At 40.6% G+C, this 22113-nt stretch overlaps 1 protein-coding gene across 6 annotated transcripts in view; it reads right to left on the bottom strand.

The window, feature by feature from the left end:
- Positions 1 to 285: 285 nt before the first annotated feature.
- The window catches only part of SHLD1 (shieldin complex subunit 1), an 81053-nt gene continuing 59225 nt past the window's right edge, over positions 286 to 22113 (bottom strand). For 2 of the 6 annotated variants that reach the window (XM_019734924.2, XM_074317417.1), the window contains exon 3: positions 13963 to 17194. In XM_019734924.2, coding sequence (XP_019590483.2) covers positions 16752 to 17194 — 443 coding nt within the window. In that variant the 3' untranslated portion in view covers positions 13963 to 16751. Of the gene's footprint in view, positions 404 to 13962; positions 17195 to 22113 lie in introns of those variants that run through there. The other 4 variants (XR_012491108.1, XM_074317421.1, XM_074317422.1 and 1 more) reach the window with 3 other exon arrangements.

Raw genomic sequence — 22113 nt, 5'->3', positions numbered from 1 at the left:
ATCTCAGTAAACAGTGTCTCCGTACTTTCAGGTGCTCAGCTACAAACCTGGGAGCCATCCTTAATGCCTCTATTCTCTCACATGCAATAGTTAATCTTTTAGGAAATCCTAAAGACTCAAACTTTACTCAGGCTGTTCAAATGTTCCAGTGGCTCCCACGTCACTCACAAACCCAGAATCCTTACACTGGCCACCAGCCCTTTATGACTTGGCTCCCTTTATCTCTCTCACTTCTCCCACACTCCCTCTCGTTCACTCTGTTCCAGCCACACTGGCCACTGTGCTGTTCCTGAAACTTACCAAGCAGCTTTCTGCCTCAGGTCCTTTGCACTTACTGTGTCCTCAAACAGGGCCAGAGATCCGCAGTCTCACTCTTTTCCTCCTTCAGAGCTTTGCTTCAATGCTACTTTGAAAAAAATATTATAATTGACATACAGTATTCTATTACTTTCAGGTATACAATATAGTGATTCAATATTTATATACCTTACAAAGTGACCACCACAATAAGTCGAGTAACCGTTTGTCACTCCTCATAGTTATTGTGATATTACGTACTCGTGTGGGGACAGAGCCCCAGAGAGTAGTTTGCAGGCTCTCGGCCTCACGTGGAAAGGTGCTGGCTCTGCTGTGGCTGATTGGCTGTCGGCTGTGGCTGGTTAGCCAATTGGCCGCTGGTATAACTGCTGCGGCTTCGGAGGAGAGCCGAGGAGAGCAGAAGAGAGGAGAGGAACAGGGTCGAGAGAGTGGAGGAGAGTCGTAGGTCGGTCGGTTGGCAGAAAGGCGGATGGCAGGTCGCGCGTCTGGTGGGTCCAGCCTCCAGTGAGACCATAGTGGTATGACCCCCCTACCTATGGCTCCGTGGGTGTTCCTTTTCGGCCTCACCATATCCTGCGTTCTTGTGTGGGGAGCGGGAGCAGAGACCCCGCAGGCCGCCCCGCCTGAAAAATGGTGCAGTGAGCAGGGTCTCCCGCACGACAACTCGGTTCCCTATGCTGTACATTATGCTTGTCGTGAGGTCGTCCCAGACCTTCTCCCTCCCCGTTTGCCAGCATTCCCTATCCTTTCTCCTGCTTTATTGTTCTCCAAAGCACTTCACATATGTGTTTTACTTATTTATTTGCCGCCTACCTCTCCCACTAGAGTGCAAGCTCCATGAGGGCAGGGATTTGTGCCTGTTTCATTGTGTCCTATTGTTGGGACCTAGAATGGTGCCTGGCACATAGTGGCTGCTCGTTGCCTGTTGTTGCATGAATGAATGGTGCACAACCAGCTGTGGAAACCGTTATTAGGCAGCGCATTCAACCAACCAACAGGGGTGGGTGGTCTGCTTTTGGGGACATTAAAACAACGACATTGTGTAGTTTGGGGAAGGGTATACTGTATGCCTACTGTGAACATGGCACTGTGGAAGACTAAACAAGATCTGGGCCCTGACCCCTACCCCCAATTCAATTTGACAACTGAACACCTGCTGGGTCTGACATTGTGTGAGTTGCTCGGATTCAAGGATAATTAGCAAACGCACCATAACTGCACTCAAAGAGCATATCAGGAATTCCAGGCACAAATAAATAATTATAATACAAGATTCTAAGTGTTTCCTTAGAGGAAAATACAAAGCAAGGCCTATCTAGAGTGCCAAAGTTGGCATGGGGGCCCTCAAGGCTTCCACTGGAGCTGATTTTGAGTTGGCCCTGGAGTAAACACATATCAGAGAAGCTTATTATTTCATAGGATGGTGACTAACATTAAAGACAAAACAGCAGTTATGAAGGCACTGTGCCACTCGTGCTGGAGCTGGCTTGTACCAGTTCGTGAGAGCTGATTGCTAAAGTTTCAGGAATTTCAAGAGTTTGTTGACATCATATTGATAGCTTGAACTCAGGCCTGGTGGGAGTATTTACAGCACAGAAACCAGCCACCGGTATCCCCTGCTTTTTGAAAGTTCGTGTTAGGCCACTTTGCTTTGATGAAAGACCTACGTTAGTGCCTGTTGTTGATAACCAAAAAAATCCGAAGAGGATTTTTGTTTTTACGAAAAAAAGACAAAAAGCAGAATAGAGTTTGGTGTTTGTTTTGCAGAGATTTGTAACAGAGGCCATGCACACTTTGAACAGTGAGAGTGGCCCCGCCAGCTCCTTCCCCGGGAACCACACTCAGCATCTCAGCATCAAGGCACAAACTTTGACCTGCGTCTGGGAGCATCTGTGCTTTATCCCCATTCATTTTGTGTATCTGATAGCAAGATGTGTCCTAACATATAAAAGAAGCCTAAGAGAGCTTGTAAGGGTATTATGCTTAGCATAAAACTGGTCTTAATTCAATGTATTTTGGTATGATTGGTAGGTTATTTTTTGAGTCTGGGAATACTCAAAATTTTGTCCATATAAATTAATGGTAATTGTTTGCTTTGCACCATATATATATATACCTCCCTTTGCACATCTACCCAAGAAAGTTGGTTGCTAAATACTCACGAACACACCACTAGGCACAGGACAGACGTGATCCCATGGTTCATATTACTGGATGGTCCTGGTAGCCGTCACAGTCAGGGACCATACACCCAGGTGAGGGGGAATGAGCTAGGTCTTCACGTTGGGTGAGATATGGACATGCCAAAGTAAATGTACTGGGTGAAATAATGCCCTCCCCTAAATTCATGTCCACGTGAAACCTCAGAATGTAACCTTATTTTAGAAATATAGACTTTGTCACTGTAATTACTTAAGGTAAGGTCATACTGGATGAGAATGGGCCATGAATCCAATGACTCATATCTTTATAAGAGAAAGGAGGGGGAGATTTGGATACAGAGACAGTGGAGACCCAGGGAAGAAGGCCATGTGAAGATGGACACAGAAATTGGAGTGGTACAGCTACAAGACAAGGAACACCAAGATTTGCTGTCAACCACCAGGAACTAGGAAGAAGCAAGAGAGGATTCTTCCCTGCAGATTTCAGAGGGAACGTGGCCCTACTGATTTTGAACTTCTAGCTCCAGAACTGTGAGAGAATAAATGTCTGTTGTTTTAAGCCACCAAGGTTATAGTAATTTGTTACCACAGCCCTAGAACACTAATACAGAGTTGCATGAATAAGGACAATGAGATGGGGATGTGTAAGGGATGTCTGAGGGAGAGGGAGAAGAGAAACTGTTGTCATTTTTTGAGGGTCTTATATGTCTCCTCAGTCCCTATGATGTGCTTGCTGTGTCATAAACATCATTTCTGTTAATCCTTAAAACAATTCTGTGAGGTAGGGTTTATTATTGGTTCATGAATCTCATTTTAAGATAAGAACACCAAAGTTCAGAGAAGTTAAGTGATTTGCTCAAGGTCACACAGCAATTAATGACAGAACTGAGATTTACAATAAGCTTGGTTTAACGCTCACCCTCCTTCCCCTGTGACACTCTACCTCTCTGATATTCACTCTGAGGTGGGCAAGAACCATCTCAAAGGTCTCAAATGATGGAGACTGTGATAAGATATTAAAATCATCAATATCTACATCAAGGAAGCAGGGCAAGGAGGTTTTAGGACCCAAGTAGAGTTCAATAGCTTTTGCATTGTAAAAATCAACTTGAACTGGAAAGATTCAGACATCATTAAGGAATGGAATTTCAAATAATCACAGACATGCTTAGAAAAATGCAATAAGGGAACTGAGACCCTCCATATGGCGGGAAAAATCACAATCATGTTCAGAAGAGATCGAGCAGCCAATGTTTATGTTGGTTAGAATCATTTTGCTTTTTCCCAAATGGTGCCTTTTGTTTGGCATCAGGGTCTGAAGTTAAAGGAATAAAGATCTAATTACTAGAATAGCAGGCAATAGTCACACAATATTCTACACACTTGTGCACATAAGACAAGCTTTGACTTAAAAATAAAGATTCATCGCTTCTCAGCCTTTTGGCTAAGGTCAAGTGTGAAAATAAAGATTCTACCAGAATTATAAGAGAAGAACCACATCAAACAATTGTAGCTATACTGCAACTGTATTTTGAATATGTTTAATTGATAAAAAGCCAATGATTTTGTCTCCCACGTAGACTCATGTAAAAATGTTCTGGGTTATAGAATATTAGGATTGCATTTGAATTTGTACATTGGTAAGGATAGTCAACCAATGATCTAATAAAAAGAAACATTGCTGATATGAGTGCAATAGTTGAATGGAGAGGGATAATTATAATGAATTCCTCATGTTACTTTGTAAAACCACAGTCTACACATAAAATATAATTTTCTCAGCTTACTAAATTTATTAAAAGTCTAATATTAAAATTGCTGGCATTTTTGCCTACTTGTTCTTTTTTAAATAAATTATTATTATTATTATTATTTTAAATTGTGGTTGGTTAGACTCTTTTAATCTGTGATTTTAATTCTTGGGGTCTGGATTTGGTTTCCATTAAGTCCATACCTCTTAGAAAGCTATGCCTATATTTCACTGACTCTACAGTCTCACCTTTGGGGAAATACTAGTTTCAATCTTCTTTTGAGGTGTGATTGCACATGCTGGGTTCACCTACCTCAAGCAGACTAGTCCCACTGAAGCATCAATGCAGAGATCCCAAACTGGCCGAGCCTGGCCCTCAGGTGGGTTATGTTTGACTTGTAGTATTTGGTTGTTTTAAACATTTGAATTTAAATGCCTTTAGTTCATGCTCCTGTTTGGCCACACTCAATCTCCACCGGTTTCATAGTCTTAACATCTAGCCCAGTTCCCACAATTTATCCCCATATGGCCCTTGGAAGCTTTTGCTGCTGGATCGTTGGACGGCGTGCCTTGGACTATTTTTTACCATAGTTGCAGAAATGTTTCCATTGTCTTGATTATGCTTCTAATTTCCATGGAAGACATGTTAGTTCTTCACACCCCAGGATGAAATAGCTCAATGGGATTGCTTTGCTCCTCGTGCCTAAATTCAACCCAGAGAGAAGTCGAGTTTTGCTGGTGGGACTGTATTTCTTTGCAGCTCAAGTGAAGTAGGGGAAAGGGCAGGTTTAGTGGGACCAGGTAGAAAGGGGTTTGGGGCAGTCAGAGGGCAAGGCCAGGGGAGAGGAAGTATCAGTGGAGGAGCTGCTGAGTAGTGTTTCCATGAGGGAATTCTGTCCCAGCATTTCTTGGATGATTTGTATACTTCCCAAATCTCACATTTTGAGAAAAATCAGTTGAGAAATTGAGAGAACAGGGAAAGGTGTTACAATTCTCCTGTGAGAATTAAAAGTTAACCATCAACATAGAGACACCACTGATTTGAAGGGATTCATTGAGAGGTCCATTGAAAGCAAGATCAAGAAATCCTAATACCGGAGCTGGGTTAGATTTGAATGTTAGATTATTCAAAATCTACTGAATAATGTTAGGTGGCATTTAAAAATGTTTGGGTAATTGCTACAGGCTTTAGTTGTTTATAAATATTAATAAACTGTGTATTTCTTATTTATTTAAAATATTTTAATAAATCCATAATAATGAGTAAAGAATTTCTGATGTTTCACTTCCAAGTCCCAAAGATTCATTTTTTGAGAATTTAGCAACATTACAATGAGGGAGGATATAAAAAGGTGAGTGAAAGTCTGTTTTGAAATTTTGCCTACGGCCAATCTTGTTCCTGAAAGCAAAATAATGGTCTTCAACAGGCACAGGTTTCTATAGGGAAACAAAGTTATTTAGTAAACATCACAGCCTAAAGAAGCCACAGGGATTTGCTCTGGTTTTTTTTGTCTTATCTCCCATATTCTCAATTTTATCTAGAACCATCATTGTACTTTTGTCATGGCTGACAAGTCAACTCATGAGCCTCAGGAAGCTTAAACGAACGTGGCTGTTGATTGTAGAATCAGAGGTTTTTAACTACTCTAAGGCCCAAAGAGACCAGGGAAAGTAGCAGTATCTGTAACTACGCATGTTCCAGCTGTGTGTGTTCCAGCCCAGACCAGTTCAGATGGAACAAGAGGTGATCAAACCATACCACGTTCTCGAAGTGCAGTCATTGCTCTTTGAGAAGAAATTATTCTTTATTGCCATATTAGAGGTAATTGTGTCTGTACCAGATGTCCTCTGGTTCTGGGAGGCTGGCAAGCAAAGACAGGGCATGAATGAAATTCATCAGGCACGTGCTTAACTTCTTACTTCAATCCCTGTGGTCTGAAGCAGGGACAAAGCCAGCAAAGAGATCACACGTCTAAAACTTTAAGGAGTGTGATCAACAACGGTCAACCTCTCTTTCACTTATATTATTGTCTGTGGCCAGAGGAGGGGAGAATTAAAATTAGATTTTAATTTTAGATTAAATGGACCACTCATTCTGATGTAACAAACATTTTTGCATGTGGTCTGTGATATTGTGATTTATAGTAAGAAATATATATTTGGTCTTTTGTTCCTGTTTCTGGCACAGAGCTCCTAAAATCCTTGGAATTTCCTAAGTAAGAGTGATACAGGTATCTTGATATTTACAACAAACCCCTTTCAACGACACCTGAGTTTATGTTAAAGAGGTGACTTTTGGAAAGCACTGAAGGATGGAGGCCGGTTGTCAGGGGAACCAGCCATGTGACTGAAGGGTTGGAACTTTCAGTTTCACCCCCTGACCTCCCAGGAGGGGAGAGGGGCTGGAGGTTGAATGGATGGCCAATTGCCAATTATTTAATCAATTGTGCCTATTTAATGAAGCCTCCAAAAAACCCAGAAGGAAAGGTTTTGGAGAGCTTCCAGGCTGGTGAACCAGAATGCTTCCAAATGCCACTGTGCTAGATCCCAAGTTTCATGAAGACAGAAGCTCCTTTGTTTGTTACTTGCCCTATGTATCTCTTCATCTGGCTGTTGATTCATGTCCTTTAATATCCTTTGCAATAAACCAGTAATCTAGTGAGTAAACTGGTTTCCTGAGTTCTGTGAGCTACTCTAACACATTAATCAAACCCATGATAAGAATTGTGGAAACCTTTGATTTATAGCCTGTCAGAAGCACAGGTAACAACCTGGACTTGTGATTGGTTTCTGAAGTGGAGGGCGGTCTTGTGGGACTGAGCCCTCAGCCTATGGAATTTGATGCTTTCTCAAGATAGACAGTGTCGGAACTGAGTTGAATTGTAGGACACCAATCAGTGTCCGAGAATTGCTTGGTGGTGTGGGAACCCACCCTCCACCCACCCCACACTGGAATTGGGTGATCAGAATCATTATGGCCAGAGGAGGGGGAAATTAACATTAAATTTTAAGTTTAAATTAAATGAACCCCTCATTCTGATGTAACAGGCATGCCCAGAGCTGCTAATTAGACGAACAGTTAGATGTAGACGTCAAAGATGTGATCACACAGTTAGAGATGATGGAGATGTGGCTGCCAGTGTGCAGGGTAGATGTAGAGGAAAATTTGCCTTCATTGGTTGATACGAGCTTTTGTCTATTAGCTTTTGTCGTTTCTGCAGATGAGGTGATCTCTGTGCTTTGATCAGGGGTTGAGTAAATTCCCCCTTTGGTCTCATGTTCCCGAGCAGGGGAGACATGAGATGCGGTTGCTTTTCTGTTTGTTCTCATTCTCCCGAGTATGGGAGATGTGAGATGAGGCTACTGTTCTGTCTGTGCTGTGAGGTGATAGCTAGCTTAGGGCTAAAAAAAAATTCTTGATCAGGGGTTGAGAGAATTCCCTCTTTGTTCTGTTTCACCCACATCAGCAGATGAAGTGAAGAATTAGCTAAGTTATATCAGGATGACGTGACAGGCACATCGCCAGGCCTTCTTGCTTATCCGGATGAATTGGCCCTTTGGCCGGATGGGCAACATTCGTATCAGTAACTGACTTCCAGCCGCGAACCTGGTGAGGTCTGGGTGGTTCCTGACCTCTCCAGTGCTCTTCCCCACTGTTAGCCTTCTTGAGAACTTGTTAGCATCTAGAAAACTTGTATGCAGCTTGCAGCTTACAGCATCAGAAGACACCTTGACTTCTAACAACAACAGCAACGACAACAGCAACAACATTCTTCAGATTGTTAACACCTTGAAAACTTATATGCAGCTTGCAGCTTATAGCATTAGAAGACGTCTTGACTTCTAACAACAAAGGCAACAGCAGCTGCATTCTTGGGAACTAACAAGCAGCGGTGTGGTGTGGGAGACGCCTGAGTTTCTCTTAGCTGCAGATTTGGCAGGGTTTTGATTTATTATTTTTCCAGTGCTGTTCCCCACCCCGGTTTGGTGAGCTTTTGGCAACTACTGTAATAGTTACTATTCTATAGAGCTTACTACTCCTTTTGGATACTCCTTACTGATGTTATTTGTGTATTTAGCCAAGTGATTTTTGATCAATAGTAAACATATGTTGGGATCTCTTAAACTTATATGTATGTGTACTCCTTTGACATGACATTGTGATCAATGTATATAGTTTAGTCTTAACCACCTTTACTTTCTGACATTAGCATATTCTGTTAATTGTCTTTGTCTTTTGCTATTGCATGTTGCTAACTACATTGATTAGCTATTAAACAAATTAATTAATTAGCCCCATTCTAATGTGTGTGCCTCCCCTTTCTTCCCCCCCCTTGTCATTACACAGTGACATAGATGAATATGCAAATGACGATGTCCATCTAAACGCAGATGTAGGCAGAGTAAATGTCGATATAGATGCAGATGTGCGTGGCACAGCTGTAAACGTGGAGGTAGAGGCTGCAGACTGGGATCTCTCCAACTCAGCACTATTGATATTTTGGGCCGGACATTTCTTTGTTGTCAGAGGCTGTCCTATGCATTGTCCTACATGCCAGGGGCACTCTGCCCCCCACCCCCAAGTTGTGACAATCAAAAATGTTTCTGAATATTCCTAATGTCCCTTGGGTGCAAAGTTGGCTCGGTTGGGAACCACTGATGTAGACCATGTAGATACTGACATAGACAGATGCATAGGTGTAAATAATGCAGATGATGAACATGAAAAAGTAGCTGTAGATGATATGGATGTAAACACAGATGTAGGTAAAATACATGAAGTGTGATCACAAAATACGGTGAATGTTTAAATAAAAAATTATTACAGTAAAAGACACATTGCTATTAATCCCCCTCAAAATACTCCCCTTCACTTAGAACACACTTATCCCATCATTCTTGCCACTTTCTGAAGCAGTTCTGGAAGCCCTCTTTCATGAGTGTCTTTAGTTGCGCTGTTGTAGTTGCCTCCATGTCCTGAATAGATTCAAAATGTTTACCTTTCATGGTCATTTTGACTTTGGGGAAGAGCAAGACATCACATGGTGCCAGATCTGGTGAATAAGGTGGATGAGGACTCACTGTAATGTTTTTATTTGACAGAAATTGCTGTGCCAGAAGCGATGTGTGACACTGAGCGTTGTCATGATGGAGGATGAAGACACTAAAGAAAGAGGACTTCCAGAGCTGCTTCAGAAAATGGCAAGAACCATGGGACAAGCATGTTTGAAGCGAGGGGAGTGTTTTGAGGTGGGTTAATGGCAATGTGTCTTTTACTGTAATAAAATATTTTAATTTAAACACTCACCGTATTGCTTGATTATACCTCATATGTAAATACAACTGTAGATGATAATGTAAGAGTAGTAACAAATGATATAACTCTAAATAGAGATGTGGATGATATATTTGATATACATAATGTAGATGGATAAATGTGAATTTATGATCTGGGCAGGAAAATACAGGTGTTAATGATGCGGATGACATAGATTAGGTATAGGTGATGAAACAGATACCTAGATAGAGCAATATGGAAATAATTTTCCGAATGAGTATCTTTGAAGTTGAGGACCGTGACTATATATTCATATCTCCCAGAGTAATTTGGAAGTATTCATTAATGATCTGTTGATTATTTAATTAGTTCTACCACTTAAGAGCAAGTTATCTTTTCATATTTCAAGTATTTTCCATTAAGAAAAAAGATTGTCTTCAGGGAACTTTGTGGTACCTTAAAACTCCAAGGTATAAATAAATGCATATGGGTAGATATTTAATACACTTAAAACATATCCTGTATATATTTCCCAAACATTTTATTATGAAAAATTTCATACATGCAGAAAACATGATACAAATTTACAAATAAGACCTGTATACCCACCACTTAGATTTTACCATTAACGTTTACTGTACTTCCTTATCTCTTGCCTATCCATCTATCCACCATCTATCCATTCATCACTCCCTCTTATTTGTTGATGTATTTCAAAGCAAGTCCCACATATGTTTTTAATTGATTCCCTGGGTGTTGTTGAACTTGCATCGTGAATTGTATGTGGCATGCCATGAGTTGTGTGCTCCCATTGGTCCATAACAGATTGGAAATTAAATAGGGGTCCTTCACCACTGACAGCTTAAGAAGCAATGATTTAGCACACAAAAGGGGGGTGGAGGGTGATGAAAAAGAATGGCAGAAAGCTAAAGGCTGTTGAAGCTAGGGGATGGCCAGGCACATAGCACAATTCCCTCTAGTTTTGTAAAGTATGAAAATTTGCATCATTTGGTTTATTCAAGTTTTTTTAAAGAAAAACGCAGCCTGTCAATGGAGATATTTTAAATACATGTATTTTCAAAGTATATAGTTATATCTAAGCATACAGTGACTATTTAATATATGTGTGTTTCAAATAAAATGATACAGAAATGACACACAGAATACATAGTCCACATAGGGATTACATGTAATGGTTCAAGTGAAACTTTATAGAAGAAGTCTTAGGTAAACAGAAAGTAATTTGCTGGATCATGAGCTTGGTGAGCTTTTATTATGTAATAAATCCTGATTATGTAATAAACTCCTTGAAGCCACAGATCCTGTGAGATACCACTTCTGTGTCTCCACAGCACTTTATCCAGGGTACTGCAGAGTAAATGGTGCTTAATAAACACCGGCTGATAGGCTAAACTCAAGAAATGAATTGTGATGAACAGTAGTTTAATTCTCCGTGTAATAACGCCACATAGCTCAATCGATTTGAAAAATCTGTTTCCTGAATCCGCCCTCATAGAGATTTGCACAGAATGTTTGAGCCTGAGGGGGACTTGGAGCTTTGCTAATGTCCTCATTTTGCAGACGGAAATGAGGCCTGGAGGAGTTATATGAGGCTCACTGAACACCCCACTTGTTAATGGCAGCATTGTTGCCTCTGACGCCTACAATGGACTCTTCCTTTGGCCATGATGTTTCTCAGAAGGTACAAACCACCTCCCACCCCCGCCCCTTGCTCCTGGCTTAAAATGATACGGTTTTAGCTGTAACAAAGAGAAAGAAGTTGTCAAGCTGGCTTCACTCGGAGGCTAAACAGGAAATATGACTACAGAACAAGTCCATGTGATGGTCAATATTTACCCAGGACTGTCGTATGCCTGGCTTGGGTAAGATAAGCTCTCTGGCCTTCAGGAACTTTCCGTCTATTGGGGAAAGGAAGATGTACAGATGTGAATAGTTAGAAGATGGTCCTGCTGTGTAGGATTAAAGCATAAATGAGCTGTTGGGTAGAGCCACGGGGGCTGGAGAAAGGTTAGGATGTTTTGGAGACCACTGCGCTTGGATGTAAGGTTCGAGGACTGAGGAGGGGGCAGAAACCAAGGTAGACGAGCGTGGACCTGGGTTTGTACTTCATCCTGTTGGTATGAACGAGGTTGGGAGGTTTCTGTAGAGGATGGGGTGGGATCCATTACTGACTGGATTTAGGAAGACCAATACGGTAGCAACAGTTTCTGGGAGAGACTGACAGCCAGGAGAATCTTGAGGAGGACCTTTAGGAAATGAAAGCTTGGAGCAGGTGCTGGCAGTGGGAAAAGAAAGAAAAGGCAGATGTAAGAATAGTTTTCTCAGACCAATGTTTCTCCAAAAGCACTGAGAGAATACGGCCAGCGGGTTGCAAACAAGCAAACAGGCCTGACTCCGGTCCACACACATCTTGGGCTGTGTAAATCATTTCTCCCAAAGCGGCTGTCAAGTGCATCACCTTCACATGTTCTTCCTCTGAATGTAAACTTGCTCATGAACACTGAGTTCTCTAACAAATTGGGAAAGTGATTTTCTCCTGGAGAAAAAAGTAGAGTTTGAGGGAGTCAGTGACCTGAGATCATGGGACTAGAGAGAGGAAAAGATTATAAAAACACTTACCAACAGTGTCCTCTGCAACTTTCAGTCTTATTTTTTTACATGTAGATCTTTAATCCATCTGAAATCTATTTTTGTGTATAATGTGAGGTGGGCATCTCACCATTTGTTGAATATTTCGGTAATTCAACTTTTAGGATTGTTTTGAAATGTTACCCTTAACACATACTGAATTCCATGAGTACCTTCTTATCCTCTTACTTAAAATCCAAAAATTGTTTCCTATTGTCCTTAGAATAAAATTCAAATTCCTCTTCCTGGCTTAAAAGGTCCTCGTTTGCTTCTGAAATTCATCTACCAGTCTGCCCTCTGCATACTGTGCTTCACACATGGGGCTTTCTTCTGTCCAGACACTTCGAGCTCATTCCAGGCGAGGTGTCACACTAACTTTGCACATGCTTATTCTTTTCCTGGATGCTCCAGCCTTTGTGTAGCTTTTTTTTGTGTGTGATTCCTGCAGCTCTCTGCTTGAATGCCACTTCTTTAATCTTTCTCAGACCACCAGTCTAAAGCACCCACCTCAGGCCCTACCACATCATCCTTTATTACCCCAGAGCATCTAGAATCCATTTTGTCATCAGAAGTGAGGAGGAATCTAGCTTTTGTACTCTCCTCCCCTATTGTGGGGAGTGAATGACTCTGAGACCATTTGCTGAAACTGCACCTTTTCCTTATGCATTTGATTGCTGCCTTCATTATATACTCAATTTCCACAGGCATCCACAACTATTTATGGACTGAACTCTTTTTCTTTGATTTGTCTACTTCTGTTTTATTGCTGCTTTAATTACCGTAGTGTTAAAATGTTTTCATATTTGATAAGGCGAGATCCTGCTCTTTAATTTGCTGGCTACTCATGCATGTTTTGCTTTTTAAAATAATTTGCACTATGGCTGCAGGGTAAAGAGAGACAAAGGTAGGTGTGGGTTGACCTGATGGACTTTCTCTCAGTATTCCAGGAGACAGATGATGGGAGACAACAAAGTAGAAAAGATGATCTATCCCATTTTATTCCAAACTTCAGTCATTTTCCAGCGTACCACTTCTATAATTTTTGACATATTTATGTCACCCACCTGCACTATTATTAATTAAACTTTTTCACTAATTCAATTCACTTTTATATTTTAAATATTTGTATTAAGCTTATTCTATGTAATATCTGTAAAGCATATATTAGATGTGGCAGTTATATTTTTTGTAACATATGAGTATTAAACTGAATAGGTAACAATAAAAATAAACATAGTCCATGTAGTGCCTAAAATTATTTTGTGTACTACCAGCAGTCTGAGAACACTGGTGTGAGCAAACCCTTCTCATCAATTCTCCAGATAAAAATCTCTACTCGGAAGGGGGCTGCCCTGGCTGGCTGGTCATATCTGTGGCTTAAGCTGGATGCTCACTGCACAGTTGGGTTCAATTCATGAAAATCATCACAATGTTCACTTATAAATACTCTTCTGCATAATTATTATAATCCAATAAAAGTTTTAAAAGTAACCTTTAAAGTTTTAAGAGTATCACTGTATTGTTATGTGCTAATTACTGGTAATAAGATCTATTGCATATGCCCTTACATAGGTCGTGTGAAAAAATAGACTAATGAAGTGAGTAATAGTTACACAAATTTAAAATACTGGTAGAAGTTCTCTTCTTTGGGTTTTTTATGTTCCTGCAAGCAAATCCATCCTCCCCAAGACCTCCAAAAGGGCCACAGGTGATATCATAGGCCAGTGAGAGCCTCCATAGGATGATAATATGTCAGTGAAGTGATCTGTAGGGCAGAATTAGACAATAATGCCAAAGGCCAGAGCCTCAATATCCTTACCTCTTAGTCTTTATTAAAGGCAAACAGAGATAAATGGAAAATGTCGTCCTGACCTCATGAAGATCAAATTAAAGCGCAAGATTGCAGGGAATCAAATATCATCTACTGACCTGTCACAAGCACTTACTCAGACACAAACAAGCACACACCACACTCTTTTTTTTTTCTCCCCGCAGGTGATACTGGCTTTCAGACTTCTAAATTCTCTGCGTTCACAGTCTAACCTCTGGCTAAGCACCCACAGCACTGATATTAATAAAGGTTGCAAAATCACTGATGCTAAATTCTCACTGCCAAATAGAAGCTGCTGCTTCTGGCATGGAGATTCAAATAGCTTGTATCATTTGTCCTTTAAAACAGTATAAAATAAGGGTGACTGGTTAGCTCAGTTGGTTGGAGTATGGTGCTAATAACACCAGGGTTGCTGGTTTGATATCCATCTGGACCACGGTGAGCTGTGCCCTCCTTAAAAACAAACCACAAAAAACAGTATAAAATATCATAACCTATAATATAATCAATTTCTTTAATATATTACTTAATATTGGTTATGATTACATTTACGGAATAAATACTGTAAGTTTTTGAAGTTCTTTATAATATGAAATAAAAAGAATAAAAACAGTATGCAATAATCCAGTTCACTTCTCTTGGTAGCCACGCAAACAAATCTCCAATATTTCAGTTACAGCGTAATACTAGGAACTACAGCATTCTTTAAGGGCATCTATTAATTTGTTTCATGTTAAAAAACAATGCAACTAGTAACCTCAGAATTCAACCTGTAGATTTTCAATTATAAGTCCCACAGTTTTCATCACTATTTGGGGGTCACTTGAATAGGAGAAGCCCATGGAGAAAGATTGCTTGTCACAGGAAAATCTGGAGGCTTGCTTTCTCAAGTATCTTTCAGAGGCCTATTGATTTCTTATTTCCTACCATTTAAGTCTCTCCTTCCACTGGTGCCTCTGCCTTTCAATGTGGAACTGTTTCTTATGTCTGATCTTCCTAGAACTGAAAGCCTTAGTATGCAATTCCTGACCTGTAAAAGGCTTCTCTCTCCATCCAAAAGTCCCCAAAAGACCTGCCTGAGAGGGCACACTCACTCTTAATATACCCATCTAGGCGGATCTATTTGCATAATTCAATTTTCAATTTCCAGAAAGCTTAGGGTATCTTATGCCAATTATATATACCTAAAGTTTCTCCAAATCTAATTGCAGTGTTGCCAGCTTCTCTTGTTGTACTTCCCCAAACAAGTGATATAACCTTTTCTATGAATGTAATTTGGAGAACAGTCGAGGTAGGAATTCCCGTGAGGCTTCCAATGACAGGGTACTTCCAGTTTCAGGGTACTTGATGCCAGGTGATGTCGTTCTATCACTGAGTCTCAAACAGGGGGTTCAGAACACAGCTGCGGAACAGAGCATCTGCTAGTGCAAGCCTGGACTGGTGATTTACAGCCACAGGGAACATAGTCACTAACATTGTAATAACTACGTATAGCGCCAGGTGGATACTAGATTTATTGGGGGACCACTTCGTCAGGTATATAAATGCCTAATCACTACATTTTACTCCTGAAACGAATATAACATTGTATGTCAACTGAAAAATAAAAAAAGAAATTAGTCCCGGGTGAAGCCAGGATAGGACAGGGGTGAGGGGCCAACTGTTCAAAGGGTGACAGAAGGTGCTGGCTGCAGGGAGGCAGAAAGCAAAAATAATGAGAGGAAGGAGGCCACTTGGGCAAAGGCTTCTTTTTTCTCTTCCACCACAAACTAACAAGGACGCATGGCATCCGCCTAGCCTATCATAATTGCGCTTACGCATACTTTGGTGGGTGGAGCACATGTGTTTTCGCCTCACCTTTCACATGTGCAATCTGGTGGAGATGAAGAGACTTTTTTTTTTTTTTTAATTTGTGAATTTTAGCTGTTATTTTAGATGGTTCATATGTTCCTTCCACACCCAGTTAATATTATAAAATAGGCCATTCTGGCTTTGGTGAGGCAAGGGTATGATTAAGACGTGATGCACTTTTTGGCACCGTATTTAAATCTTTGTATTATTCTGGGACATATGTTCTCAATCACATGGTTGCAGTGTTACAACTTGGTATAATTCTTGTATTTGATTCAGCATAGGGCTTTGTTCCCTTTAAAAATTCACCTAATGGAAACTTGTTCTATTAGGTCAAGTTTTCCTGGAAGTGGACTCTGAGTCATAAATTCAGGTACAAGAGATGTATTAAAGAAAGGCTCCCAAGGGACACCAACCAGTAGGAGGACCGAGAAAGGGAGGGAGTCAGCAGAGTGGGCTATCCTGCGAAGTCCCAGCCTCAGCCTAATTCAGAGGGGAGTTCTGGAGCATAAATTATGCCTCAGAGCATGTCTTTCCTTGAGACAAGGAAGCTGGGCTTTTGATACCCAAACCCATCATCCTGGGGTTATTCCTCTTGTTTGCTCAAAACAAGCACATTTTATTTGCCTATTGCAGGGGTTCTTAACCTTGTATAGAATGAGCCCAGGCCAAGGGGAATGGTGGATAGGGTGGGAAGGAGCATGGCCTGGTGGCTATAGTTTCCGGACATTGATGGCTCTCTATATGGGCCGAACTTGCTCTAGTACTTGGTCACAGTACTTGGCCTTTGACTGTAGAGCACTTAGTTGGGGGCTGGGCACACAGAACTGACAAGAGAGACCTAAGGGGGCACCAACAGTGACATCCACGGCGCTACCCTCCATACAGCCTGCTTTCACCACCAAGCACCTGTCATGGGTCTTTCATCATGTTCTGCTGCAAGAGGAAATGAATAATATCTTTGGAAAGCCCTGGGGTTGGCGTCTCGTTATCCAAAGACTCACTTCCTTCTTCCAATGGGTAGAAGTGGGTGTCCCTGGAATGCTTCTGTAAGACTGAGCAGCCATCCCGGTTAAAGATGACCTGGGCCATTTGAAAACTTCGAAGGGCATACTTCTGGCTCTCCTGGCCCTTCAGGTCATTGATTTTCTGAGACAGGCACTGGCAGACAGATGCGGAGAGTGGATTTCCAGAGGCTGGCTGTGGATGGCCAAACAGTTCATAGAATCTATCCAGTGATTTCCGGAGTCCGTCATCCTCTGTCTTGGTCTCTGGTTGGGCTTTCACAGAAGGGTCAAGCCAGAAATTCTCAGAGGTACAGGAATCTCTTTGTGCAATATTTAGGTTACTGGTGTCTGCAAGACAAAACACATCCCAATACTTGAACACATATTTGAAAATACCAGAAAGTCAGCAAGAACAGATAACGTCTCTTTTCAATTCAACACACTTACTGGTCCTGGGTAACGGGCAATGGGCAGAATCAGATGATTTCAGAATTCATGCCCATCATCCTGGGGTTATTCCTCTTGTTTGCTCAAAACAAGCACATTTTATTTGCCTATTGCAGGGGTTCTTAACCTTGTATAGAAGTTTCAGGGTGACTGTGAACTTGGATGAGGAAACAAATCATATCTTTATTTTCACTAACCTCTACCTGAAATTCAGCATTTCCTTCCATGATGAATATAGGCAATAAACCCATAGGCAGCAGTACCTGTGACTTTTCACCAATAGATCACACCTATTTTCATATAACATTATGTTATGTTGAAGATATTTTGAAATATTACTTACGCCTATCACTATGCTATGGACTGAATTGTGTTCCTCCAAAATTCGTATGTTGAAGCCCTAATCCCTAATGTGACTATTTGGAAATGAGGCTTTTAGGGGCTTATAGTTAAATGAGATCATAAGGGTGGGGCCCTAATCTGATAGGATTGGTGGCCTTATAAGAAGAGGAAGAGAAAGCTCTCTTTCTCCGCACACACACATCAAGGATAGGCCATCTGAGGACACGGAGAGAAGCCAGCTATCTGCGAGCCAGCACAAGAGACCTCACCAGAACCTGACCATGCTGATAGCCTGAGTCTAAATTCCAGCCTCCAGAACTATGAGAAAATAAATTTCTCTTAAGCTACCAGTTTATGGTATTCTGTTACAGCAGCCCAAGTAAACTAAGACACACTACTTTGAAATCACCGTAGTTATTATTCCTGACACAAGATCTTATTATCTAAGCATTAATTTAAGAAAACATATATTCGTTACCATATCACACATTTGTTCTTTAAGTATTTTAATAACTACATTTCAATTTTTTCCCTTCGTAATGCTGTGTGTTTTACTTTATACATTTAAAAACTTTATTCTGAGAAAGGGCTGATGGGCGTCACCTGATTCCAAAGGGATCTATTGCACACAGTGAAGCCCCCTAATGCAGACAATTCTGGGCATTTATACAGTTCAGATATTTCTTTTTCTACTCCCTACAATGATCCTAGAGACTCTTTACCTCTAAATTGAAAGCACCACCTTTGTGTTATTTATTTAAACAAATAAACTAAGTGATTTAATGATAGACAATAATAAACCAGAATTCGAGCCAAATCCTAGTTCTTGATCTAACTTTCTGTATCTCTCTGGGCACCACTAATTCTTAACACCGGAATCTCTTAGGTCTTATGAAACAAAGAACTTTCCAATAATTGTGTTCTAGAAAAGATTTTACACAAATAATTAACTTGTAACTTGCTGAATTCCTGATACAGCCACAAGTTTTATGCTTTAAACTTTTATACTTTAAATCAAAATAGTATGTTTTCCTTTTTTTCACCCTGATATTTAAGCTTTAATAAATTACTAGCGTTAATTCCACATACCCACTCCCCCCGTCCGCTAACTCAATTACTAGTTATGATAAAAATATCTGTAGTTGTTAATGATGAAGAAAGTTGCATGCCGTTATGGAAGGCAGTGTGGAGGTTCCTCAAAAAATAACGAATAGAATTGCCATATGACCCAGCAATCCCTCTCCTGGGTATCTACCCAAAAAATCTGAAAACATTTATACATAAAGACACGTGTGCTCCAATGTTCATTGCAGCTTTGTTTACGGTGGCCAAGACATGGAAACAACCAAAATGTCCTTCGATACATGAATGGATAAAGAAGTTGTGGTATATATACACAATGGAATACTACTCGGCGGTAAGAAAAGATGATATAGGAACATTTGTGACAACATGGATGGATCTTGAGAGTGTAATGCTGAGCGAAATAAGTCAGACAGAAAAAGCAGAGAACCATGTGATTTCACTGATATGTGGTATATAAACCAAAAACAACAAAAGAACAAGACAAACAAATGAGAAACAGAAACTCATAGACACAGACAATAGTTTAGTGGTTACCAGAAGGTAAGGGGGGTGGAGGGTGGGAGATGAGGGTAAGGGGGATCAAATATATGGTGATGGAAGGAGAACTGACTCTGGGTAGTGAACACACAATGGGATTTATAGATGATGTAATACAGAATTGTACACCTGAAATCTATGTAATTTTACTAACAATTGTCACCCCAATAAATTTTTAAAAATAAACTAAAAAAAAGAAAGTTGCATGATGGAGTGGGTGGAGTTTTAGAAAAGGAGCTGAGATTTGGGGTTTTGATTCTAGCTTTGCTAGTAGCTCGCTTTGTCCCCTTGAATGAGCCATACCACCTTTCTGGGCTTTAGCTTTCTCATGTATAAAACAAGAGTTCTACTAAGCAATGTCTCATCTATGGTAACATAGGGAACAGAAAAGCATATAATCCAAAGCATTAGGGCATCCCAAAAGAAAGTGGACACATGCTCTCTGAGACACACACAGACTCACACATGGACTAGCATTCATTAATCCAATACAACAGTAGCTCCAACAGCAAAGCACTGTGCTAGGAAAGGACAAGATGAGCCCAGAACATCTTACTGTTCTAAAATGCTCAAAGAATGATGGGGGCATGTCAAGCGAGGGGGTGGGGGCACAGAGGCCAGTTCGAAAGGGATCCTATGGCCAAATCTGGAACAACTTGAGCATCAAAATAAATCATGAGAGTAACATATTACAAACCACTTATTAAACCACGAATCCATACAATAATTGAAAGTTTGATGAGGAACAGGATATTTACAGTCTCAGAGTAATTCCCCATACAATACTTATTAATCAAAGAATAATGTTCTAGAGGAGAAGCCTGGCAAATATCACCTTAATCAAGTGATCTAGGTGAACAGCACCAGTTAATGGGACAAAACAAAATCATGTGCCACCTGACCAGATGCAACAGGAAGACCCAGCATCACTTCTCTGATAGTACTAACAAAGATGCCTCATCTGAACCCAACTATGAGGAAGGGTCAGACAAAATCACATTGAAGGGCATTTTACAAAATGACTGGCCTGTGCTCTTCAGAAGTGCCAACGTCATAAACACAAAGGAAAGACTGAGCAACTGTTCCATACTGAAGAAGACTAAAGAGATATGACAACTAAAGGTAACACATGATTTTCAACTGGATCTTTTTGCTGTAAAGAACATTATTGGGACTACTTGAATGGGGGCTGAGGATTAGATGATAGTAATGTTATAACTATTACTTTCCTGATTTTGATGATTGCATTGGAATTAGGTAGGAGAATGTCCTTGTTTGTAGGAAAATCAGGGCTGGTGGGCATCAGATTGGCAACTAACTCTCAAATAATTAATGTAAGCAAGTTATTTGTATTGTATTTGCAAATTTTCTATGAGTTTGAGATTGTTTCAAGAAAAAAATTAAAACAAATCTCTGGAGGAAGAATCGTTAAAACTTCCTTTGATGGCCTACTTTAATAAAAACAAAACCAAAAAAAAACAAACAAGAAAAAAACCTTAGCCCAGGGCTTGGCGAATATTATTTGCCTAACAAATGGTACTGCTGTTAGAGAGCTGAGAGGGGAAGGGAAGGGGATTTGAAATGGCAGGAGGAGGTGTCCCTTCCCACTCCCTTCCCCACAGATGATCTGGTCCTGAGGTGGTCAGGCGGGAAGATGGGGGCTGAGAAGAGTCAATGGGAAGAGTGGAAGAGCGAAGACAGATGCTTGGCAGTAACACTGGGTAAGGTGGAGAGGTCTTGAAACTGCCCACCCAAGGCAGCCATTTGTACAGAACACGCCAAGTAGCACAGCATGTACTTGTTAAGTAACTGGTCAATAACTTTGATATGAAGGGTTTTGAATTTCCATCTGAGTTTCATTTTTATATTTAATTTTTGAAATTCAGTATCCTAAATTCAGTGTCCAAAGAAACCCTACAAAACTCATGTGTCTCCTCTATTTTTCATGCAAATATCAAGCCAACTGCAACTCATCTTCAAAGAAAACCTCCTTGCCCTTTCCAGAAGAGCAATAACAATATGGGTTGAGTCATTCACTGCGTCAGTTCTTTGGCACATTGTCTCCAGTTCATTTCACTCTTTGATTTCCTTTTAAAATTTGCTTTACTACCAACTACAAAGCCATCTCTCTGAACACATGGTTGGTGTGGCCTTTTGGACATCACTGTTTCTTCACCAGCATATAAAGCTAATTACTTCTCTTCCTGATGCACCTATGAAGGTCTCACAATTAAGTTCGCGAACTCATCCTTGAAAAAGTGCTACCTACCTCACTGCTGAGTATCACTACGGTCACCTTCAAAATACTCCCCATGGGAAGCTATGCACTGATGCCAGCGCTTAGTCCACCCTTCAAATCAATTTTGGAACTCTATCTGGAATGGCCATCAGAGCTGTCGTCGTATTACCCTTGATGTCCTGAATGTCATCAAAATGTCTTCCTTTCAATATTTCCTTTATCTCTGGTTAAGAAAGAAGTCATTAGGGGCCAGATCAGGTGAGTAGAGAGGGTGTTCAAATACAGTTATTTGTTGTTCACTCCCTCACAGAGAGTGCCGTGTGAGCTGATACATTTTTGTGATGAAAGAACCATGAATTCTTGGTGAAAAGTTCAGGTTGTCTAACTTTTTCACGCAGGCCTTTCAGCAATTCCAAATAGTAAACTTGGTTAACTGTTTGTCCAGTTGGTACAAATTCATAATGAATAATCCTTCTGCTATCAAAAAAAGTTGGCAACATCATTGCAACAAGTTCGTGAACTTAATTGTCAGACCTCATACATGTGGACAAAAGGACGATTCTTTGATAACTCAGCCAGTTCCTCTTAGTGGTGCATCCTCATAGCTATGTTCAAA

The sequence above is a fragment of the Rhinolophus sinicus genome, linkage group LG13 (genome assembly GCF_036562045.2).
Source record: "Rhinolophus sinicus isolate RSC01 linkage group LG13, ASM3656204v1, whole genome shotgun sequence".
In the NCBI taxonomy this organism is placed as follows: Eukaryota; Metazoa; Chordata; class Mammalia; order Chiroptera; family Rhinolophidae; genus Rhinolophus; species Rhinolophus sinicus.
The sequence above is the reverse complement of the archived record's forward strand: the minus strand, read 5'-3'. Positions and strand labels throughout refer to the sequence as shown.